The sequence below is a fragment of the Rhinopithecus roxellana genome, chromosome 1 (assembly GCF_007565055.1).
Source record: "Rhinopithecus roxellana isolate Shanxi Qingling chromosome 1, ASM756505v1, whole genome shotgun sequence".
NCBI lineage: Eukaryota > Metazoa > Chordata > Mammalia > Primates > Cercopithecidae > Rhinopithecus > Rhinopithecus roxellana.
The window spans coordinates 203684593-203708889 of record NC_044549.1 but is presented as its reverse complement, the minus strand read 5'-3'; the positions used below and the strand labels follow the sequence as shown (position 1 = coordinate 203708889).

The following is a 24297-nucleotide window of genomic DNA, read 5'->3' as shown; positions in this document are numbered from 1 at the left end:
AAAATACTTATCAGTTACAAAGGCAAAAGTAATAATTTTACAGTGGAGAAACCTAGCAGATAAAACCTTAAACAAGTGATCAAAATTAGCATCACTACCAGTGGGACAAATAGATATAATATCACCTCCCAGATGGGATGGACTGAGAAGGACACACATTGTATCTGTGGTATTCCTGCCAAAAATGTGTAACCTGCCATCCGAGAGTGAGGAAACACACAAACCCAGGTTGAGGCATATTCTATGACATAAATATTTTATACTCTTTAAAAACATCAAGATCAAGAAAGACCAAGACTGAGGAACTGTGTCAGATTGACGGAGACTACGGAGACTTTACAACTAAATACAGTGTGTGATCCTATGATCCTGAATTGGATCCTGGACCAGGAATTTTTTTTTTTCTTTTCCAATAAGGAACATTAGATGGCCACTTGGAATCATATTGTGATTATATAAGAGATGCCATTGTTTCTAAGAAATACGAGGTAAAAGAGCATTATGCAGTTTATTCTCAAACTATTATGTACATATATAGAAAGAGCTAAAGCAAACATAGAATATTAATATTTCAGTATCAAGTTACTAAAATGTTTAAGCGATAATGTAAAATATTTATATCTGATAAAAGATAATGGATACATGGTGTCTGTTTACTTTTCTATATGTTTGGAGTATTTTACAGTATTAAATTTGTTATTTTAAGTGTGCCCACCAAATTGAAATTATCATGTATTGACTTGGACTCAAGTCCTTGGGTTAGAAGTTGCATTATGGGGCCAAGTGTGGTGGCTCACACTTATAATCCGAGCACTTTGGGAGGCCGAGGTGGGTGGATCACTTGAGGTCAGGAATTTGAGACCAGCCTGACCAACATGGTGAAACCCCATCTGTACAAAAAACACAAAAATTAGCTGGGTGTGGTGGCGCACACCTGTTATCCCAGCTACTGGGGAGGCTGAAGCAGGAGAATTGCTCGAACCCAAGAAGCGGAAGTTGCAATAAGCCGAGATCGTGCCACTGCACTCAAGTCTGGGTGACAGAACAAGTCTTCGTCTCAAAAACAAACAAACAACTGAAGTTGCGTTATGGGGGAGGGCCTGATTTCAAATGTACTAGAAGCAAATCTGTTATAAATAATAACTAGTACTCTGCTTACCACGGAAACGCCCATCTATATTAAAAACCTAAGTATCCTTTGTCAGTGAGTTTAAGCTTGTCAGAAAAGTTGTCATTTAAATCCAGAATTGGGTCCCATATGCTAGTTTATGAGTTTTTGTCTGTCCCTAGTAAAATGAGAAATAGAAGGATTGAGTAGTGGTAATGAGGTTTCACACATTTGTTTATTTAAAAGGTTTGCCCTTACTCTAGGATTTTTTATCTTTTATGAAATGATAGCTATGGGGAGATGGTAGTTTGGGGTCTTTATGAATACCTTTTCTTGGCAGAACGAAAAATAGGAACCTGGGCCTGGCACAGTGGCTCATGCCTATAATCCCAGCACTTCCGGAGGCTGCGGTGAGAGGATCGCTTGAGCCCCAGGAGTTCAAGACCAGCCTAGTCAACAGAACAAGACCCTGTCTCTTAAATTTAAAAAAAAAGGGGGGGGGCGGAGCTCTGGTTTTCACCATTTTGAGAAATTACTGATCTGTGAAAACTAGGAACTGTATTCTCATTCCTTTTTAAATATAACATTTGTTTGAAAATGGCAAATTAATTATGCATAATCATTTCATTTCCTATCAGGTTTGCTGAGAGAAGTGACAAGTTTGCTTAAAGTGAACAAGGATCCAGACATACCACGATTTAGACTCTGGGCCTGTGGGAAATGTACCTTTGATATTATTGAGAATATTTGGTTCACTGGTTTTTTTTTTTCTTTGTTCCCTTTATTTTAGGGCAAACACTGTATCCTTGATGTGTCTGGAAATGCCATAAAGAGATTACAGATTGCACAGCTTTACCCTGTCTCCATTTTTATTAAACCCAAATCCATGGAAAATATCATGTAAGTGTAAATGCCTGAGGCATAGCCTCTTTGTACAAATTCAGTCACTGTAGGGTAATTTATTTACTCTCCTTGCATCTCAGTTTCTATATCTATAAAACTGAGATAATAGTAGTATGTATATTCACCTCAGATTATGTGGTGAGGATTAAATAAGCACTATGGGTTTTAAATTGTCATTGTAATCATCATCATTAATATTACTAAAGTTATAAGGTAACATGTTAGCACTTTAAATAGCTCCGTGTGGCTAGTGGCTACTGAAGTATGCAGCACAGCTCTCAGGTAACCATTAAGAGAACAGAAGAATGTGTAACCATTACGTAATACTTTTGGGGGACAAAAAAATAGAATCTAAGTAAAAATTAAGAAAGAGCAAATAGAAACATAGAACAAGTGAGGCAAAACCATATAAATAGTAAGATGGTATAAACTAAGGCAAATATTAGACTACTGGACTAAATGTTCCAATTAAAACACAAGGATTGTCAGAATGGGTGAAGAAAAAAGTAAATTATTTGTTGCTTTCATCAGACACACCTTAAAAATTAGGCTGTGGGAAAACCTACTTTCCCATAGGTTGAAAGTAAGAGAATAGAAAAAGCTATACCATGCTAAACTAGGCCAATTTTTATATTGCTGACGAAGTATACTTTAAGGCAAGAAGTACTACTTGCCTTAAGAGTGACATTTCATAAAAGTAAAAGATTCACTCCAGCAGGAGGATCTGTTCATACATTTGTTTGCACTTAATAGCATTCTCAAAACATAAAAAGTACAAATTGACAGCTTCATAGGGGCAAAAAGGTAATTCCAAAATCATCGAGAGGGAACCTAACATACCTGTGAGGAAGCAATTAAATAAGAAAACAAATATAAAAAATCAGTGAAGGCAAAGAATAACACAAATTAAAAACTTTACCTACTTGACATATGTTAAACACTGCACTCACCATCTGCAGAATACACGTGGATTTCCAGTATACATGAAACAATTACCAAAACTCATCATTTGCTGGATTACAAATTTCAAATGATAGAAAACAAATACTTTCTGACTATAATGCAATTTAAATGGAAACCAATACCTAAAAGATAACTAGAAAATTCTCATATATTTGGAAATTAAGCATTATACTTCTGAGTGAGTCAAAGAAGAAATCACAGAATAAATTAATGTTTTGAACTAAATAGTAATGAATTGCCAAGTAATGAGTTTGGAGGCTTTCATAGCTTTGTTGAAGGAATACACACAGCTTTAAATGTTAGGAAAGAATGTTGAAAATCAAATATTAGGAAAGTTGAAAATCTAAGATTTTGAGAAATTGAAAAAATATCAGTCAAACTCAAAATTATAGAAGGTGGGGCACAGTGGCCAGCCCCTATAATCCCAACACTTCAGGAGGCCTAGTTGGGTGGATTGCTTGAGTTCAGGAGTTCAAGACCAGCCTGGGCAACATGGTGAGACTCTGTCTCTACTAAAAATACAAAAAAATAGCCAGGCATGATGGTGTGCGCCTGTTGTCCCAGCTACTTGGGAGGCTGAGATGGGGGGATTGCTTGAGCACAGGGAGTGGAGGTTGCAGCAAGCCAAGATCATGCCATCACACTCCAGCCTGGTGACAGCGAGACCCTGTCCCAAGTCAAAAGAAGAAGAAAACAGTATTAAAAATTTTAAAAATAAAAAATATGGCAGAGCAGAAATTAGTGAAATAGAAAACAAACATAAAAGAGGATCAACAAAGCCAAAAGTGTTCTCTTTGAAAAGACAGTAAACCATTAGGAGTGATCAAGAAAAGAAAGAAGGCATATCAATATGAATATCAGGCATGAAAAAGAGGATATGACTACACATGCAGCAGACATCAGAGAGATTGACAGAGGCAGCCCAACAGGAAAAAGGACAGAGGGCTTGGACACATCACAAAAGAGAACCTCCAAATAATAAGCATGTGAGATAGTGCCCAATTAATCATGGAAATACAAGTTAAACCCTGATGTCTTATACTACCACCCACATACCAGAATAGTTAAAATGAAAAAGACAGAAAATATTTAATGCTGGCAAGGATGTGGAGCAACTGAAACTCATAACAGTATTAGGGGTGCAAATTGGTGCATCTTCATTGGTAAACTGTTTATAGTACCATAATGTCTCCTAAAGCTGAACATACACATTAGTTATGACCCAGAAGTCATATTCTTAGATACACACTCAACAGAAATGCTTACATGTGTTTACAAAGACATGTACAAGAGTGATGACATTACTGTTCAAGTAGTTAGCAGCTGTCAGGTGCAGTGGCTCACACCTGTAATCCCAACACTTTGGGAGCCCAAGACAGAAGGATTCCTTGAGGTCAGGAGTTAGAGACCAGCCTGAGCAACATAGCACGACCCTGTCTCCACAAAAAACTTTTAAGAAAGCTGGATGTGGTAGTGCATTCCTGTAATCCCAGCTACTCAGGAGGCTGAAGCAGGAGGATCCCTTGAGCCCAGGAGTTCGATCGAGGCTGTAGTGAGCTATGCTTGCACCACTGCACTCCAGCCTTGGTGACAGAGTGAGACCCTGTCTTTAAAAAAAAAAAAAAAAAAAAAAAGGCCGGGCGCGGTGGCTCAAGCCTGTAATCCCAGCACTTTGGGAGGCCGAGACGGGCGGATCACGAGGTCAGGAGATCGAGACCATCCTGGCGAACACGGTGAAGCCCCGTCTCTACTAAAAAATACAAAAACTAGCCGGGCGAGGTGGCGGGCGCCTGTAGTCCCAGCTACTTGGGAGGCTGAGGCAGGAGAATGGCGTAAACCCGGGAGGCGGAGCTTGCAGTGAGCTGAGATCCGGCCACTGCACTCCAGCCTGGGCGACAGAGCGAGACTCCGCCTCAAAAAAAAAAAAAAAAAAAAAGAGTCAGTAACTAAAAACTAGAAACTACCCAAACACTGTCAGCAGTAGAATATGTAAATAAATTATGATATACTCACAACGAAACATTGTATGATAATGAGAGTGAGCAATCTCCCGCCACATACAAAAGTATGGAAGAATCTCACAAGTACAATTTGAGTTAAAAACAAAAACCCTGACCTAAAGATATACATACTCTATGATTCCAAATTTAGTAATTGCTCATAGAAGTCAAATAGAGGTTACCCTGTGAGAAGGGGTTGGTGACTAGAGTGAGCACACCCGGATTCTGGGGTACTAGTGACGTTCTGTGTCTTGACCTAAGTACACAGGTGCATGTAAGTTTGTGAAAATGTAACAAGCTGAATGATACGATTTTTCTGATATTGCTCATCTGTGTTTGAAACCTATACTTCAGAAAATGTTAAGGAAAAAATAGAAAGGGAAAAGAGAAATAGAAAACCTAAATAATCTAGTACTTAGTAAAGACTTGAACCCGTCATAAAAAGCCTTTCCACTAATTAAATACTAAGCCTAGAGGACTTACTAAATTGTACCAAAAGCTAAGAAGCTATGTCAATTTTATACAAACTCTTCAACTAATTTATGAGCATTAATTTGATACCCAAACCTGGAAAGGACTGTATAGGAAAGGAAAATGATAAAGCCAGTCTTAATTATGACTATAGATGCAAGAACCCTTACCAAAATAGGAGCAAATTGAATCAAAGAATTTTTTTAATAAGGCAAAATATAACAACCAAGTTGGGTATATTTCTGGTATGCAACACTGCTTTAACATTTAAAAACTAATCAATTATGGAGCTAGAGGGAAGATGGAAGAGTAGGAAGCTCTGGGAATCTGTCACCCCACCCAGACAACAACTGCACTGGCAGACTCTGTCTGATGTTACTATTTTGGAACTCTGTTCACCATTTTTATCGGTTTTGGAACTCTGAAGTCTATTGAAGGCTTATAACTTCCAGGGGAAGGTTTGAAAGGTTAATTTCAGCTCTTAACATGGTAGCAACTACCTATTCCTCTACCCTCAGCCCCACAGCATGTAGCCATGCACACATTTTCCAGCGGCTTTGCATAGGGTTTGTGGGAGCCAGTGTGGACAATAAGGATTCTGTCCTCCAAATAGCAGGGATCTTTGCTGTGATAGCTAATTACTGCTTCTGATCATGGAGGTGCGGCCATACAGCCATCAAGTGAGCCACTGTTGCAGACCCCACTGCCACTGTTACAAGCCCTTCCACTGGAGGCTGAAGTGACTTTTAAAGATTTAAAGGGCCATTGCCTTCAGTGGTGATTAGTGAGGAGAAAGAAAAGAAAACCAAATGAAAACAAAGGACTAGCGCCTCCCCCTTCCACCTATACCACATACACACCCCTTTTTGCTCCCCCCCGTTTTGGGGGCCAGACCTGGACATTCAAAAGTAACCATGTATGTGAGGGGAGATTTTCATATCCATGGAAAATCACAGGCTTAGAAAATACCTGAAAAGACTGGCTGATTCCTGGTACAGAAACACCTTGCAAGAGTAAACAATAAAATTAAATTTGAAATAAAACAGCAAACCCTAGGAAAGGAAGAGAATGTGATCTCCAGAGTTACCACATTGTAAGAGTTAAATGTGCAGTTTCCAACAAAAAGCACAAGACGTACAAAGAAACAGGAAAATACAGCCCATTCAAAGAAAAAATAAACTGTCCCTGCGGAAGACTATCCTTGAGAAAGAGTTAGACTAAGACTGTAAAACAAGATGCTAAATGAGCTAAAAGACATGGACAAAGTCTCAAGAAAATGATAGGCCCAGCGCAGTGGCTCATGCCTGTGATTCTAGCACTTAGAAGGCTGAGACAAACCACTTGAACTCAGTGGTTCGAGACTAGCCTGGGCAACATAGTGAGACCTTGCCTCTACAAAAAGTCAGCAAAAATTGGCCGGGCGCAGTGCCTCATGCCTGTAACCCCAGCACTTTGGGAGGCCGAGGCAGGCAGAACACCTGAGGTCAGGAGTTCGAGACCAGCGTGGGCAACATAGTGAAACCCCATCTCTACTAAAAATACAAAAATTAGCTGGGCGTGGTGGTGGGCATCTGTAATCCCAGCTACTTGGGAGGCTGAGGCACGAGAACCGCTTGAACCCAGGAGGCGGAGGTTGCAGTGAGTGGAGACCATACCATTGCACCCCAGCCTGGGCAACAAGAGCTGTTTTATTTCAAATTTAATTTTATTCACTACAGGGATTCAGGGAGATTTGAGCAGACAGAAGAAAGAGTCAACAAATTTAACTTAAAGATACAACAATGGAAATTATTTAGTCTGAGAAACAGAGAAATGATTGAAGAAAAGGGCCTATAGGACACCATCAAGCAGTCAAGTCACACATCGTGGTGGTCCTGGAGGAGAATAGAGAGGGGAAGGGCAGAGAGATGGAAGAAATAATAGCCAAAAACATCCCACATTTGATGAAAGACACGAATATAATCCAAGAAAATCAAGGAACTCAAAGCAGGATAAACTTAGATGCCCACACAGAGGCACATTATCATCAAACTGTCAGACTATGGAGAGAATCTTGAAAGCAGCAACTTACCACACACGAGGGATTTCCCAATAAGATTATCAGTTGATGTTTTTGTTTGTTTTTTGAGACAAGGTCTCTTTGTCACCCAGGCTGGAGTGCAGTGGCATGATCTCAGCTCACTGCAACCTCTGCCTCCCGGGTTCAAGCAATTCTCCTGCCTCAGCCTCCCAAGTAGCTGGGACTACAGGTATGCGCGACCACTCCCGCCTAATTTTTATATTTTTAGTAGAGACAAGGTTTCATCTTGTTGGCCAGGCTGGTCCTGAACTCCTGACCTCAGGTGATCCACCTCCCTCGGCCTCCCAAAGTGCTGGGATTACAGATGTGAGCCACCATGCCCAGTCTATTACTTTTATTTTTAAAAATCCCAGAAACAGGCTGGGCTCAGTGGCTCACACCTGTAATCCCAGCACTTTGGGAGGCTGAGGTGAGCAGATCACCTAAGGTCAGGAGTTTGGGACTAGTCTGCCCAACTGTGAAACCCCATCTCTACTAAAAATATAAAAATTAGCCGGGCGTGGTGGCGCATGCCTATAATCCAGCTACTTGTGAGATGGAGGCAGGAGAATCACTTAAACCCAGGAGGCAGAGGTTGCAGTGAGCCGAGATCACGCCACTGCACTCCAGCCTGGGTGACAGAGTGAGACCCTGTCTCAAAAAAAAAAAAAAAAAAAAAAAAAAAATCCCAGAAATGGCCAGAATGACTAAAGTTTTTAATGACATTCATATTTTCAACAGAGTCAACTTTTCCTGATTTTCTATTGTATGTGTCTTCTCTCCTTTGTCGTCTTTTTAAAAAAAGTAATACAATGTGGTCATTATCAATTTCTGTATTTATTTGCATAGGGAAATGAATAAGCGTCTAACAGAAGAACAAGCCAGAAAAACGTTTGAGAGAGCCATGAAACTGGAACAGGAGTTCACTGAACATTTCACAGGTTGGAACCACGTTGTAACAGTCCTCTTTAAGATAAAATTTTGCTCTGAAGCCATGTGAACTGATCCATGCAAGTGGATTTTGAACTATGCCTGCATCTACCAGTAGTAACTAGTACTGTCATTTTCAGAACAAACCCTTAAGATCAGTGGTTTTGTCCTGTGGGAAATTCATCTAGCCTAGGCAGCGGTGCTGGGGAATCTTTTCTGGAGACGGAGTTTTGCTCTGTCGCCCAAGTGGAGTGCAGTGGTGTGACTCGGCTCCCTGTAACCTCTGCCTCCCAGGCTCAAGTGATTCTCCTGCCTTAGCCTCCTGAGTAGCTGGGACTACAGGCATGCACCACCACACCTGGCTAATTTTGTATTTTTAGCAGAGATGGGGTTTCACCATGTTGGCCAGGCTCGTCTTGAACTCCTGACCTCAGGTGACCCACCTGCCTCAGCCTCCCAAAGTGCTGGGATTACAGGAGTGAGCCACCACGCCCCGCCAGGAATCTTGAGATTTAATGTTTCTTAGGTTATTGATTGGAACAGCAAAAACAGGAATAATTCATACTTGACCAGGGAAAAAGAGATTTAGATTTCATTTATTCTATGAAACTCTGATTTTCCTCTTATCCTTTATAAATTTTGATCCATTTTCTCTAGCCATGTTGAGGTATAATTGACAAAATGTGTATATATTCAAGGCATATAATGTGATGTGATAAACGTATACATTGTAAATTGAGTAACACAATCAAATTAACACGTCTTTCACCACGCAGTTACCATTTTGTGTGTGTAGGGAAGATGCTTAATACTCTTTATTAACAATAGTCACTATTGCTGTATATTAGATCCCCAGAATTGACTTACCTTATAACTGAAAGTTTGTACCCTTTCACCAACATCTCCCCATTTCTTCTACTCTGCAGTCCCTGGAAACCACCTCTGTGTTTCAATGAGTTCTACTTTTTTAGATTCCACGTAGAAATGAAATACAGTATTTGTTTTGCTGTGTCTGGCTTATTTCATGTAGCATCAGGTCCTCCACATTCACTCATGTTGGTTGTTGCAGATGATAGGATTTTCATTTTTATGGCCTAATAAAATATTCCATTGTTGTATATATACCATATACATACATACATACATATATAGATATGTATATTTGTTGTTACTTGTTTTTATTTGTTGTTACTTAGTTTTTTCTCTTTTTTTTTGAGACGGAGTCTCACTCTGTCGCCAAGGCTGCAGTGCAGTGGCGCGATCTCGGCTCATTGCAAGCTCCGCCTCCCGGGTTCATGCCATTCTCCTGCCTCAGCCTCCCGAGTGACTGGGACTACAGGCGCCGCCACCACGCCCTGCTAATTTTTTGTATTTGTTAGTAGAGACGGGGTTTCACCGTGTTAGCCAGGATGGTCTCAACTCATGACCTCATGATCCGCCCGCCTGAGCCTCCCCGAGTGCTGGGATTGCAGGTGTGAGCCACCACACCCAGCCTGTTTTTGGTTTTTTTGTTCATTTCTGAGACAGGGTCTTGTTCTTGCCCAGGCTGGAGTACAGTGCCATGATCATGGCTCACTGCAGCCTCAACCTTCTGGGCTCAAGCAATTCTCCCTCTTCAGCTTCCTTAGTAGCTGGGACTACAGGCGTGCAGCACCACACCTGGCTAATGTTTTATTTTTGTAGAGACAGGGTCTCGCTGTGTTGCCTACGCTGGTCTCAAAACTCTTAGGCTCAAGCAATTCTCCTTCCTCGGCCTCCCAGAGTGCTTGGATTATAGGTGCACTGCACCTGGCCTACGATACTTTCTTTATTCATTCAACTTTTTTTTTTTTTTTTTTTTTTTTTTTTTTTTTTTTTTGAGATGGAGTTTTGCTCTTGCTGCTCAGGCTGGAGTGCAGTGGCGTGATCTCAGCTCACCACAACCTCCCAGGTTCAAGCAATTCTCCTGCCTCAGCCTCCTGAGTAGCTGGGATTACAGGCATGTGCTACCACGCCCGGCTAATTTTGTATTTTTAGTAGAGACGGGGTTTCTCCATGTTGGTCAGGCCGGTCTCAAACTCCCAACCTCAGGTGATCCACCCGCCTCAGCCTCCCAAAGTGCTGGGATTACAGGCGTGAGCCACCAGGCCTGGCTCATTCATCTTTTGACAGACTCTTAGGCTATTTTCCTATCTTGGCTATTGTTGATTATGTTGCAGTGAACATGGGAGTGCAGATTTCTCTCCAACACACCCATTTCTTTTCCTTGGGGTTTGTTGTTGTTGGCTTTTTGTTTGTTTGTTTTTATTGTTTTGTTTTGAGACAGTCTCGCTCTGTTGCCCAGGCTGGAGTGCAGTGGCGGGATCTCGGCTCACTGCAACTGTCGTGTCCTGGGTTCAGTTGATTCTCCTGCCTTAGCCTCCCAAGTAGTGGGGACTAGAGGCGCCGCCACCCCACCAGCTAATTTTTGTATTTTTAGTAGAGATAGAGTTGGCCAGGCTGGTCTCAAACTCCTGACCTCAAGTGAGCCGCCTGCCTCAGCCTCCCAAAGTGCTGGAATGACAGGCGTGAGCCACCACGCCTGGCCCAATTTCCTTTCCTTTGGATATATATACCCAGTCGTGGGATTGCTAGGTCATATAATAGTTCAGTCTTTAATTTTTTGAGGTGACCGGGCACGGTGGCTTATGCCTGTAATCCCAGCATTTTGGGAGGCCAAGGTGGGCGGATCACCTGAGGTTGGGAGTTCGAGACCAGCCTGACCAACATGGAGAAACCCCGTCTCTACTAAAAATACAAAATTAGCCAGGCGTGGTGGTGCATGCTTGTAATGCCAACTACTTGGAAGGCCGGGGGCAGGAGAATTGCTTGAACCCGGGAGGCGGAGGTTGCGGTGAGCCGAGATCGCGCCATTGCATTCCAACCTAGGCAACAAGAGCGAAACTCCATCTCAAAAAAAAAATTTTTTTTGAGGAATGTCCACACGATTTTCTATGATGGCTTTACTCATTCACATTCCCACCAACATTGTACAGGGTTCCCTTTTCTTCATACCATTGCCTACTTGTTATCTCTTATATTTCTGATAACAGCCATCCACACAGGTCTAAGGGGATATTTCATTATGGGGTGTGTGTGTGTGTGTGTGTGTCAGAGTCTTGCTATGTCACCCAGGCTGGAGGCAGTGGCATGATCTCAGCTCACTGCAACCTCTGCCTCCTGTGTTCAAGTGATTCTCGTGCCTCAGCCTCCTGAATAGCTGGGATTACAGGCACCCGCCACCACACTCAGCTAATTTTTGTGTTTTTAGTAGAGACAGGGTTTTGCCATGTTGGTCAGGCTGGTCTCGAACTCCTGGCCTCAAGTGATCCGCCCACCTCAGCCTCCCAAAGTGTTAGGATGGCAGGCGTGAGCCACTGCGCCCGGCCTCATGATTTTGATTTCTATTCCTCTGATGATTAAAGAAGTTGAGCACTTTTACTGGTATCTGTTGGCCATCTGTATGTCTTCTTTGGATAAATGTCTATTCCAGTCCTTTGCCCGTTTTTTTTGTGTGTGGTTTTTTTTTTTTGGTTTTTTTTTTTTTTTTTTTTTTTTTGAGACAGGAGTCTTGCTGTATCGCCCAGGCTGGAGTGCAGTGGCCAGATCTCTGCTCACTGCAAGCTCCGCCTCCCAGGTTCATGCCATTCTCCTGCCTCAGCCTCCCGAGTAGCTGGCACTACAGGCACCCGCCACCACGCCTGGCTAACTTTTTATATTTTTAGTAGAGACGGGGTTTCACCATGTTAGCCAGGATGGTCTCGATCTCCTGACCTCGTGATCCGCCCGTCTCGGCCTCCCAAAGTGCTGGGATTACAGGCTTGAGCCACCGCGTCTGGCCGTTTCCTGACTTTTTAATGATCGCCATTCTAACTGGTGTGAGATGGTATCTCATTGTGGTTTTGATTTGCATTTCTCTGATGGCCAGTGATGATGAGCATTTTTTCATGTGTCTGTTGGCTGTATGAATGTCTTCTTTTGAGAAATGTCTGTTCATATCCTTTGCCCACTTTTTGATGGGGTTGTTTGTTTTTTTCTTGTAAATTTGTTTGAGTTCTTTGTAGGTTCTGGATATTAGCCCTTTGTCAGATGAGTAGATTGCAAAAATTTTCTCCCATTCTGTAGGTTGCCTGTTCACTCTGATGGTAGTTTCTTTTGCTGTGCAGAAGCTCTTTAGTTTAATTAGATCCCATTTGTCAATTTTGGCTTTTGCTGCCATTGCTTTTGGTGTTTTAGACATGAAGTCCTTGCCCATGCCTATGTCCTGAATGGTACTACCTAGGTTTTCTTCTAGGGTTTTTATGGTATTAGGTCTAACATTGAAGTCTCTAATCCATCTTGAATTAATTTTCGTATAAGGAGTGAGGAAAGGATCCAGTTTCAGCTTTCTACTTATGGCTAGCCAGTTTTCCCAGCACCATTTATTAAATAGGGAATCCTTTCCCCATTTCTTGTCTCTCTCAGGTTTGTCAAAGATCAGATGGCTGTAGATGTGTGGTGTTATTTCTGGGGACTCTGTCCTGTTCCATTGGTCTATGTCTCTGTTTTGGGACCGGTACCGTGCTGTTTTGGTTACCCAACACCATGTTTTTAAAACACTAGCCTTTCCCTATTGTGTGTTCTTGGCCCCTTGTCAAAGATTAGTTGCCCTTTGATCCGTTTTGAAATACTGTCTGTTTAAAAAAAAAAAAGAGTAGGTAGCAATTCCCCAATATTCTTTTCTTACTCAGTTTGTCCTTTAACTGACTCCTCAAGTCTTTGGACATTTTTGTTGTTACATGTTTGTTTGAAATAATATCAGCCTAAATTTGACCTTCACAGTGAGTATCAGTAAGGGTCATGGTTTTTATAAGCCTTGTGCTTTCTTATTTTTTTCAAACTAATTTCAGACTTAAATTGAAGTTAGAATAGTACAGGGAGTCTCATGTACCCTTCACCCAAATTCCTCAAGTGTTAACATTTTACCACATTTATAATTTTTTTTCTGAAACACTTGAGGGTAAGTTTCAGGTAGATGCCCCTTTACTTCTAAATATTTCAGTGTGTATTTTTCCAAAAAACAGGGATATGCCCTTTTATAATCATAGTTTTATTACTAAAATCAGGAAATTTAATAATTATATGTCTCATCTAACTATAGATCTTATTATTATTTCACTATTCTTTTAATCTCTTTAGAGCAAAATGGAAAAAAAATGGTTTTTCTGTTCTGGTGCAAGATGCAGTTCAGGCTCACGTGTTGCAGTGAATTATCACATCTTTAACGTTCTTTAATCTGAAATATTATCACATTTTTAACGTTCTTTAATCTGAAATAGTTCCCAAGTCTTGTCATTCATGACCTTGACTCACATTTTTTAAGAGTAAAAACTAGGGGGTTTTTTTGTTGTTTTTTCTGTTTCGTTTGTTTTGTTTTGTTTTTTGAGCCAGGGTCTCACTCTGTCACCCAGGCTGGAGTGCAGTGGTGCAATCTCAGTTCACTGGAGCCTCCATCTCCCAGGCTCAAGTGATCCTCCCACCGCAGCCTCCCAAGGAGCTGGGACTACAGGCTGCAGCCAACATGCCCAGCTAATTTTTGTATTTTTTGTGGAGACGGGATTTTGCCGTGTTGCCCAGGCTGGTCTGGAACCCCTCCGATCGCCCACCTTCACCTTGACCTCCCGTAGTGGTGGGATTACAGGCGTGAGCCACTGCACCTGGCCAGAGACCCATTCTTTTATAAAATGTCCCTCCCTCAATTTGGATTTATCTGACGTTTTCTCATAATTAGATTTAGGTTATGCATTTGGGGCAGGAATAGCAGTGACGTAATGATGTATCCTCTGTGTGTCATACAAGGAGGTTTACAGAGTCTGCTTGTGCCGTTGCTTGTGATGCTAATTTTAACCACATGGTTAAGGTGTCTGCAGCCTTATACTTTCCCAGTTTCTTCCCAAGGAGTATCCTGGTTTACTAACCGTGCCGTTCATGAATTTACAAAGTAAGCAAAATGTGTATTTCCCAAGGCAATTCCTGGCTCTTTTCTCCTAAAATAAATCCTTGTGTGCTGTTGTCAGCCTAAACTATGAAATGCTCTGGGATTCTGTCCTGTGCTGTTGGAGTGCATCAAGATGCCAAACCCACAAACCAAGTATCTTGTCAATTGAACTGAGTCTTCAGGGACACTGAGGCATGTCTGTATTTAGCTCAAAAGGTAGAAGTCTCACAAAACTGATACTAGCGAATATTATGTTACTTAAAATTCTTGGTTACTCAGGCATTCCTAGCTACGTATAAGCCCTTCTTACCTACATATAACTTCTTTCTTCTATGCTCATAATCTCAGGTACCAAATAGACAGTATTATTTAAAATCTCCCTTCGACATTTTATGCTCGGTTTTTCAGACCATGGAAATCTACACCTATGATGCTCTTCCAAGATCACTGGGCATTTTTTTGTAGTTTAATAAGTGACTTATTTAATTTGCAATTCTGAATTATTTCATTTATATGTAAACTTTTTTGTGAGAAACAGGGTTTCACTTTGTCACCCAGGCAAATGGTACAATCCAATGATACGATCATATCTCACTGCAAATGTGAACTCTGGGCTCAAGAGATCGTCCTGCTCTCTCAGTCTCCCAAGTAGCCAGGACTACAGGCACACACCACCATGCCCAGCTAAGTTTTTTTTTTTTTTTTTTGGACACAGTGTCTCACTATGTTCCCCAGGCTGATCTCAAACTCCTAGCCTCAAGCAACCCTCCACTTTAGCCTCCCAAAGTGCTGGGATTGCAGGCATGAGCCCCCATGCCCAGCCATAAACATTTTCTTTCCTCTTAAAAAGTGACTCATGCTTATTGCTGTCTAGCGATACTTTGTTTTTGTTTGTTTGCTTGCTTGCTTTATTAACTGACCCTCATCCCCCACAGACCTCAGGGGCTTCAGCTATTTCCAAAGAATTACTTATTAGTAATTGTTACTCTTTTTTTCACACATTATTTCAGGCAGCAAATAAACATTGATTATTAAGTCTCTAAACACTAAACTAACAAGCTGGCTTAGATAATTCACCTACTCTACAGTAACTGACATGCCGGCTTAACTGAAAAAAGTAGCATCAATCTGTAGCCAGCTCTTTTCCGCTGGGATCCTACCCCAAAAAAAATAAAACAAAACATTATCCTGCATCATCCTGTCTGTGGGATTGTAGCCAGTTTCCTTTTTCCTACATAGTGATGGAGAAATCAGGACAGTTAAGAAAATAATTGGTTTTAAAATAATAAAGCTAATATATGCTCAGATGGTAAAAGAACAAAAGATCACCAAATCTTACTTTTTGATCCATTTTTAAGATAAAAATTTTATACTATACAAGTAGGAAAATTAATGAAGTGAGCCGTTTTTTCTAAGTGAACAGTGCGTAAATGGTGATTCTTCCTGGATGAGTAACTTTCTCAAAGATATTAGTTTCTGCTATTTCACCAATAATTGTAATGACAGGCCGGGCGCGGTGGCTCAAGCCTGTAATCCCAGCACTTTGGGAGGCCGAGACGGGCGGATCACGAGGTCAGGAGATCGAGACCATCCTGGCTAACATGGTGAAACCCCGTCTCTACTAAAAAAATACAAAAATCTAGCCGGGCGAGGTGGTGGGCGCCTGTAGTCCCAGCTACTCGGGAGGCTGAGGCAGGAGAATGGCGTAAACCCGGGAGGCGGAGCTTGCAGTGAGCTGAGATCCGGCCACTGCACTCCAGCCCGGGCGACAGAGCGAGACTCCGTCTCAAAAAAAAAAAAAAAAAAAATAATTGTAATGACAAAATAGACAATTAATGGAGATTTCTGATTTTGTTTCTATCATTACAGCTATTGTACAGGGAGATACGCTGGAAGACATTTACAACCAAGTGAAACAGATCATAGAAGAACAGTCTGGTTCTTACATCTGGGTTCCAGCAAAAGAAAAGTTATGAAAACTCATGTTTCTCTATTTCTCTTTTCCACAATTCCATTTTCTTTGACATCTCTTTGCCCTTTCCTCTGGAGTCTTTCTTCAATACTGATTTCATGTTGAATTATATCCCACATCATGGTCTGCAGGTGCGCTTCTTTTTTTACATGTAGTGTCTCCTTCAGGTTACATCATGTGTGTTATTTAACGTCACTATTGGTTAGTGGCCATTTTTCAGAACTGAACATGGAATGGCCTGACCAGCTATTAAGAATTTGGGGAGACGCAGAAATTGTGGTAAAATTCCTTAATGTTTAAGGGAAAGTAACTTTAAGAGATTTTTGGAAAAGCTTTATATACATTCTTTTCAAATTTCAGTACAAATGAAAAAGTGGTTTTAATCAGTGATTTAGTAGACTTTGAACAACTATGCACGCTTAAGTTTAATAGCATGGTTTGGCCAATGTATTACTCTCAAGTCCTGTTCTCAGTCAGCTTCTATCATCAAAGCAATTGTTTCATTATAGGTAAATAAGGAAAACATTTTTTAATTTAAAACTTCATGTCTGAGTTAACTTTCATAAGGGATTTCATTTTTCCTAAGCATTCTTAAAGTCTTTTATTATTTGAAGGTTCTTTTTTCCCAGTACATTTGCTAGGAATAACAACGTTTAAATGTTTTTAATCTACTTGAGCAACACTATCGTGTCTTACAGAAGTTGTTCATATGTAAATGATCATCACATTCTGTGAATCGAGGCCATGTTCAGGTGCTAAGGAAGTTCGCCGTTTACACAGAAGGTTGAGAAAATTTCCTAGATATAAATACAGATAAATCAGACATCACAGTGGTGATGTAGAAACCATAATGGCAATGGAAAGGAGGTCCAGTTCATAGCCTAAAACTTAAAAATGTATTCTTAGGAGTCAGATTTTACTGAATATTTTACCCACAATAGCTGCCTATTTTGTTATAATAAAATATATATAAATATATATATAAAACTTTCTTTAAACTCTGTAACTATGGGAATTATTTTCTTTACATAGTTGCGCACACACACAAACGTATATATATATATATTTAAAATATATTTTGTTTCTTTTTCCACCTACTCCTAACTTTTTGTTTGGTTTTTAAATTAAATATTAATTGAATAGACTTATCTTCCTTAATCCTGTGAACTGAAAATGGGGGCATGGTGATCATGAGGAGAAACATCTAGGGAAATTAGATTATAAGTAAAAGTATGGGCATATTCTCCTCTTTTCTACAAAAGTTTTCAAATGGTTCCTGGGGTTTTTTGTTGTTGTTGTTCTTGTTGTTGTTATTGTTGTTCTTGTCATCAGGTTTGATTTTGGTCCTTGCCCTTTCCTTCTAGTTCTCCTTTTGTTAATAGGAAGGCAGGCAAAAGCCCCATTTATGTGTGTGTTTTCCCCTCAGACAGTTTTCATCCACTGCTCTGCACTAGAATTACACAAATCTTCATGGTGAGCAATTTTAAGAAATTTTAGTGAAAGGTAGAAATTATTTCAGAAATCAGTTTCTCTGGTCCTTTATATTAATAATAATATTTGGCTTCCCATTGCTCTTTGGAGTTGTTTATTAAATATGTGTTTTTGACAACCTCCTCATTACATTTTCTTAAAGAAATGAGTACTGGTTTGTAAAGAATTATCAACATTATCCATTCCATTTATGAAGAAGAGGAGAACAGCTAATAAACTGTATTGTAAAATCCATATGTTAAATGTGTCTTGAATTTTGAAAGAAAAAAATATTTTGCAAGCTAACATTTTCTTGAAACAATTTGAGGCATCATGTAATTTATAACTGAATTCAAGAGCCATTAGGCAACAGAGTATGTTAACACATTGAAATACACACAATATTGCTGTTACACTAAATATTGTAGGTTGTTAACAAAATACAAACATACTAGAAGAAAACTGTTGTAAAATCTCAAGAGCTTCAGAAATTGCCTTACAAGACCCCAGCATAAGCTGTTTTGAAGTATTTACCAAATAGTCACATGTTGTAAAATAGCAAGTGGGTTATAAAAGGATGCCATTTATGTATTAAAATCTACATAACATTGTTTTCTGGATGTCCTTGTTAAGTGATTTTTTTGTAAGAATATATGATTGTGCAGCTTTCTAGATTGTACAGGATTATCAATAATGAGATTACTGATTGCTGAGTATTATGCAATAGCCACTTTAGTATCATACCTCTTAATTGTTTTTTGGTTTCTTTTTTTTTTTTTTTTTTTTTTTTTTTTTTTTGAGACAGAGTCTCGCTCTGTCGCCCAGGCTAGAGTGCAGTGGCCGGATCTCGGCTCACTGCAAGCTCCGCCTCCCGGGTTTACGCCATTCTCCTGCCTCAGCCTCCCGAGTAGCTGGGACTACAGGCGCCCACCACCTCACCCGGCTAGTTTTTTGTATTTTTTAGTAGAGACGGGGTTCCACCATGTTAGCCAGGATGGTCTCGATCTCCTGACCTCGTCTCAGCCTCCCAAAGTGCTGGGATTACAGGCTTGAGCCACCGCGCCCGGCCGGGGTTTCAGCATCTTGATCAGGCTGGTCTTGAACTCCTGACTGTAATCCACCCCCTCGGCCTCCCAAAGTGCTGGGATTACAGGCATGAGCCACTGCGCCTGGCCCATACCTCTTAATTTAAAAAAAAAAAAGAGAGAGAGAAGGTGGTGTTACTCGCCCCACTATGAGGTTTACATTAAATCACTTGCCCAAGATGACTTAGCTAATAAGTGGCAGTGCTTAGTATTTGGATCCAAGCCTCTCTGCCCCAAGTCTACATTCTTTCCAATACACTTGGCTGCCTCATTTTTTGCCCCCTACTGTGTAAAGAACTGTGACTTAAATTATTAGTTTAGCAAAATCCTTTATAAATAAGGAAAGACTCTTAGATGAAAATCCTTGCCCAAAGTCATATAATTAGTAAGGACAGACCCATAGAACAAATCACTCCCGTCAAAGCTGAAAAGACTGTTTGTGGGAAACAAGTCAGCCTAGCCCTGCCACGGTGACATGCCAAGAAATAATCCTTTAAAACCAGCATTGAAACAATGTTTGTAAGAAAAGAGTCCGTTATTGTAATGTCCAGAGAATAATACAGTTTCAAATGTTTTAAAAGGCTATCTTTTTTAATATGCCTCTTCATATCCTTAAGTTGGCAAAAAGAAAAGTGCCTCTTAGATTTGGCTGTAGCTATCTGGTTGCTTTCCTGTTCTGTGACTACCTTGGGCTCTTCAACAAATAATGGAAGCAAGCAGGCTAGGTGCAGTGGCTCACGCCTGTAATCTCAGCACTTTGGGAGGCAGACGTGTCACCTGAGGTCGGGAGTTCGAGACCAGCCTGACCAACATGGAGAAACCCTGTCTCTACTAAAAATAAAAAATTAGCCAGGCGTGGTGACGCATGCCTGTAATCCCAGCTACTTGGGAGGCTGAGGCCGGAGAATCGCTTGAACCCGGGAGGCAGAGGTTGCAGTGAGCCGAGATCACACCATTGCATTCCAGCTGGGCAACGAGAGAAACTCCATCTCAAAAACAAATAATAATAATGGAAGCAAGCCTGCAGAGCTCATTCCAGCAAAATACACTCTGGTTAACAAATACTTGCTAAACACTATAGTATTTAAACTCCAAAGATGGCAATTAAGGAATTTTAGTAATTAGTAAAAATTGTTTTCTAACGTATTAGAGCAGTTACCTTCTAAGATTCTCTGCCTTGAATACTCTTAATTTACGTGTGATAAAATAGAAGCCTAAAGATCCCTATGTCTTAACAAAGTTACACTGCAAATCAGGGACAGAGCCAGAATTAGAACTTTTAACTCCTGACTCCTAGAAAATAGTTTTCCTACCATACAAATTCCTTTTCCTCCCAATCTAAGAGCTGGATTTTGTGGTTTATTAATCCCTGAAGGTTTGAATCTCTGCTGTTAAATATTGGTACATTTATGATATTACAATGAAGAAGTTGCGTTTTAAAGATATCAAGGAAAAACATAGGTGTCATTTTCCCGACCCTACTGTAGAGCATTTGGTAGTTAAGTCTAATACTTAAGATTCCATTTGTCTCCCTCCAGAATTGCACAGTATACCTCTCGCTGACTTTGGCAGCAGTGCCCTCTGATGTGAAGAATGTGGGCTGTGGAATCAGCTTGATTTGAATGCCACTCTGCCACTTACGTAACTTTGGGCAAGTCACATAATCCCTCTTACTGTTTACTTATCTGTAAAATGGAGATCTATTGAGGATCAGTAAGATTACAGATAAAGGGAACTAGCACATAGAACACTCTAAAAGCTAATTCCCTTTTCCATTGGAATCGGAGGCTTAGAATTCTTCCAGCTTCTCTTGTGGAGATTAACCTGACCCTTAATTTTGCCGTGTTTTAAATGGGATTTGAATGACTACCTTGCCAGGATTGTTGTAAGGGCTAAAGTGATGTATACAAAACCCAATTGGCTGGGCACGGTGGCTTAGGCCTGTAATCCCAGCACTTTGGGAGGCCGAGGTGGGCGGATCACAAGGTCAGGAGATCGAGACCATCCTGGCTAACACAGTGGAACCCTGTCTCTACTAAAAAAAATACAAAAAAAAAGTAACCAGGCATGATTTTGGGCACCTGTAGTCCATCTCAAAAAAAATAAATAAAATAAAATAAAATAAAAAAGTACTTCTTTACAGAGAAACATCACCTGTGTAACAATCACGAAGCTTGGTACATAGAGCATGACCGGCCCTCCAGGTGACCTCAGCTTCCGCCTGGTCTCCCACGACAGGCAGGGGAAGCTGCTGTCTTCTGTCTTTATTTTTTAATTTGTCTACAGTAAAGTTCACTTTTTTGGGTGTATCATTCTAGGTTTTGATGCATGCATAGAGTCATGTAACCACCACCACAATCAAGAATATGGAACAGTTCACTGTCCCAAAGAAATTCTCGGATGCTTTTCCCTGTGTAGTCCAGACCTCTCAGCCCCCACCTGTGACAACCACCGATCTGTTTCCAGTGCCTACAGTTTTGCCTTTCCCAGAATGTCATATGGAGTATAGTGTAGCATTTGGGGTGTGGCTTAGCAAAATGCACTGGAGAGGAATGCATGGTTTTCGTTGCCGAGCAGTATTCCGTTGTGTGGACGCACCACAGACTTCATTCACTGCTGGAAGGACTTTGGGGTCATTTTCATCTTTTTCCATGATAGTTGTGTATTTCTTTGCCACCCTAGACCTACAGGAACAAGAGGCAGCAAGCAAAAAAGGGTTTCTGATGCTGAAAGCCATGAAGGGCCCAGCCCCACCCCCACCCCCACTTCATCAGTACTGTGAGGACCCACATGCTTAGCAGGTTGCATAGGAGCCTGTCATCCTGAAACAAATTTTAAAGGCAGAATGATGGATCCTGAGAGCCTGTTTACAGAAGAAATTTGTGTCTAAAGCAGGAATGACTGCAAGAATGAGCACATCAGAATTTCAGGCCCTCAGGAAAAAACACTAATGATCCAATAGCTCGGTGTGCCGGTGACTGGTGCCTGACTCATTACTGATGTCCTAGGTGAAATAAGTGTAGTCTGTGTAGGACAGCAGTGAGTGAGAAGAGAACAAACTGCAGACAGGCCGTTGCTGAAGATGGGATTGTCTCATAGCCTTATAATTTAGAAAACAGTCCATGGAGACAAAACCCTGATCGTTTAAGAAAATTGGGTTTGTTGCATTCCAGACAAAGGATTGTTGTTTTTCCAAATTACTGTTTTCTTTAGGTGGTAACCTCTACGCATTTTAAATATTACTTATGCAATTTATAGTAATCTAATTCTAGTGCAGTGCACTTAAGGAGTCCTTGATGAGACCTGGTTCCACCAATGGGTGTGACACTCAGCCTTTTCCTGCGTGCAGGTAGCACACGTGGCCTTGACAATCCCTTCATTTTAACCACAGTATGGCTGCTCACTTGTGTGTGAAAAAAACACCGTAGTTCCCTCCTTTCATTTGGTTCCAGATTAATCCTTAGGAAATACTGGTGTTTACCGAAAGTAGAAACTACTTGTGTTGCGCATATATTTATCCTACTTCTGCCAGTCAACTGTTAATGACCAATTTCATTTGGACAGTTTATAACTCCAATAGAGTGATTTTTTTTTTAAACGAAGTTACTCTGTTTCCCGGGCTGGAGTGCAGTGGCACGATCTCTGCTCACTGCAAGCTCCGCCTCCCGGGTTCAAGCAATTCTCCTGCCTCAGCCTCCCGAGTAGCTGGGATTACAGGCATCCACCACCACGCCCGACTAATTTTTGTATTTTTAGTAGAGACGGGGTTTCACCATATTGGCCAGGCTGGTCTCAAACTCCTGACCTTGTGATCCGCCCGCCTCCACCTCCCAAAGTGCTGGGATTGCGGGCATGAGCCACTGCGCCCAGCCAAGTGAATTTCTTTATATACAAGTCAGTACAAAAAAAAAAATTAGCATGTGAAAGTTGCTAATGAATTAATGATACAGTGAATTCTCTGATGGTAGAAAAGATGAGGAAGAGTGATGTAATCTGTCTTCAGGATGTCTAAAATTGGGTACATTTACCTCACACAGATGGGATAGCTAAAGACAAGACGAAGTGTATGAAAGTCCCATATGTTCCACACTATTGAGTCTCCACAAAAAGGTTTTCTAAATCGCATGTCATCTGATCAAAAATATCTACTTCCCTAGTGGTATTTAAGACTAGAAAAGACATCTTTTGAAGATAGATCCCTTTCTCTGAAAGTTCAGTGCTTGGTTCAGATTTAGTTTATCTGCCATACCCTTCCTAGGAAAAAGCTTTACTAAACTTTTAATTTTCTACTTGTAGCTAATAATGGTTATACTTTATATTCTCTCAGTCACCTCCCATCAGACACCAAATGCTATTCTTCCTGAATGTGATAATTTTTCTTGCTCTCATTTCCACCGCCATCACTCGAATCCAGGTTCTCACTCACCCCACCCAGACCTGGATTATTACAGTGGCTTCTTAAATCATCTCCCAGCCGCTAATCTGCTCCCTTGCTGATCCAGCTACGCACCAGATGACTTTTCCTCAAGTGCAACTTTTATTTCCCTCTCTTCAGTGACCTTCATGTATCCTAAATCCAAATGAATTGATTCACCTGTAAAAGTATAGTTCCTGGAATATAGTATGTAATCAATAAGTCCTAACCTCCCTGGCCATACCTCTTATTTATACACCCTCTGCAGAGCTTGTCATAGCTGTTTGTCACCGCAGATGCCTCCTTTGCCAACCCACCTCCCATCTGTTGTGTCCTCCCCACCCAAGTCCCCTTATCAAAGCTCTAGTTTCTTCAAAGCCACCCTAAGTCCCCTCACCTGCAGAAATCTGGCCAGTTACAGCCCTTGGTGCCTGAATTCCTGCAGTCTTTGGGTGTCCACTTAACACTGAGAATGTGCTTCCTCTGCTGCCTTTACTGCTTTAGATGCCTCCTGTTAGGTGGCATTTTTTATTGTGTTCCTTTCTCCTGTGAAGTACCAGGGCAGATTGGAGCACACAGCTCTACTGCAGAGCCTGCTGGCTACTGTGGCATGGCCGTGTCATCACTGCGGTAGCTTTTTAAGGATCTGAAAACAGTCTTAAGTGTTGGCAGTGGCTTCATTTGCAAATTGGTAGAGATGTGGGGGTAGGGAGGTGGAGAAGGGGATAAAAAGGTCTGACTATAGGCTGGGTGTGGTGGCTGGCGCCTGTAATCCTAGCACTTTGGGAAGCCGAGGCTGGTGGATCACCTGAGGTCAGGAGTTCAAGACCAGCCTAGCCAACATGGTGAAAAATACAAAAATTACAAAATCAGCCGAGTGAGGTGGTGTGCACCTATAATCCCAGCTACTCGGGGGGCTGAGGCAGG

At 41.1% G+C, this 24297-nt stretch overlaps 1 protein-coding gene across 15 annotated transcripts in view; it reads left to right on the top strand.

Moving 5' to 3' along the window:
* DLG1 (discs large MAGUK scaffold protein 1) overlaps positions 1-18126 on the top strand; it is a 274249-nt gene extending 256123 nt beyond the window's left edge. For all 15 annotated transcript variants that reach the window (XM_030936950.1, XM_010381164.2, XM_030936930.1 and 12 more), the window contains 3 exons: positions 1899-2008; positions 8354-8445; positions 16299-18126. In XM_030936950.1, coding sequence (XP_030792810.1) covers positions 1899-2008; positions 8354-8445; positions 16299-16405 — 309 coding nt within the window. In that variant the 3' untranslated portion in view covers positions 16406-18126. The remainder of the gene's footprint in view (positions 1-1898; positions 2009-8353; positions 8446-16298) is intronic.
* Positions 18127-24297: the final 6171 nt, after the last annotated feature.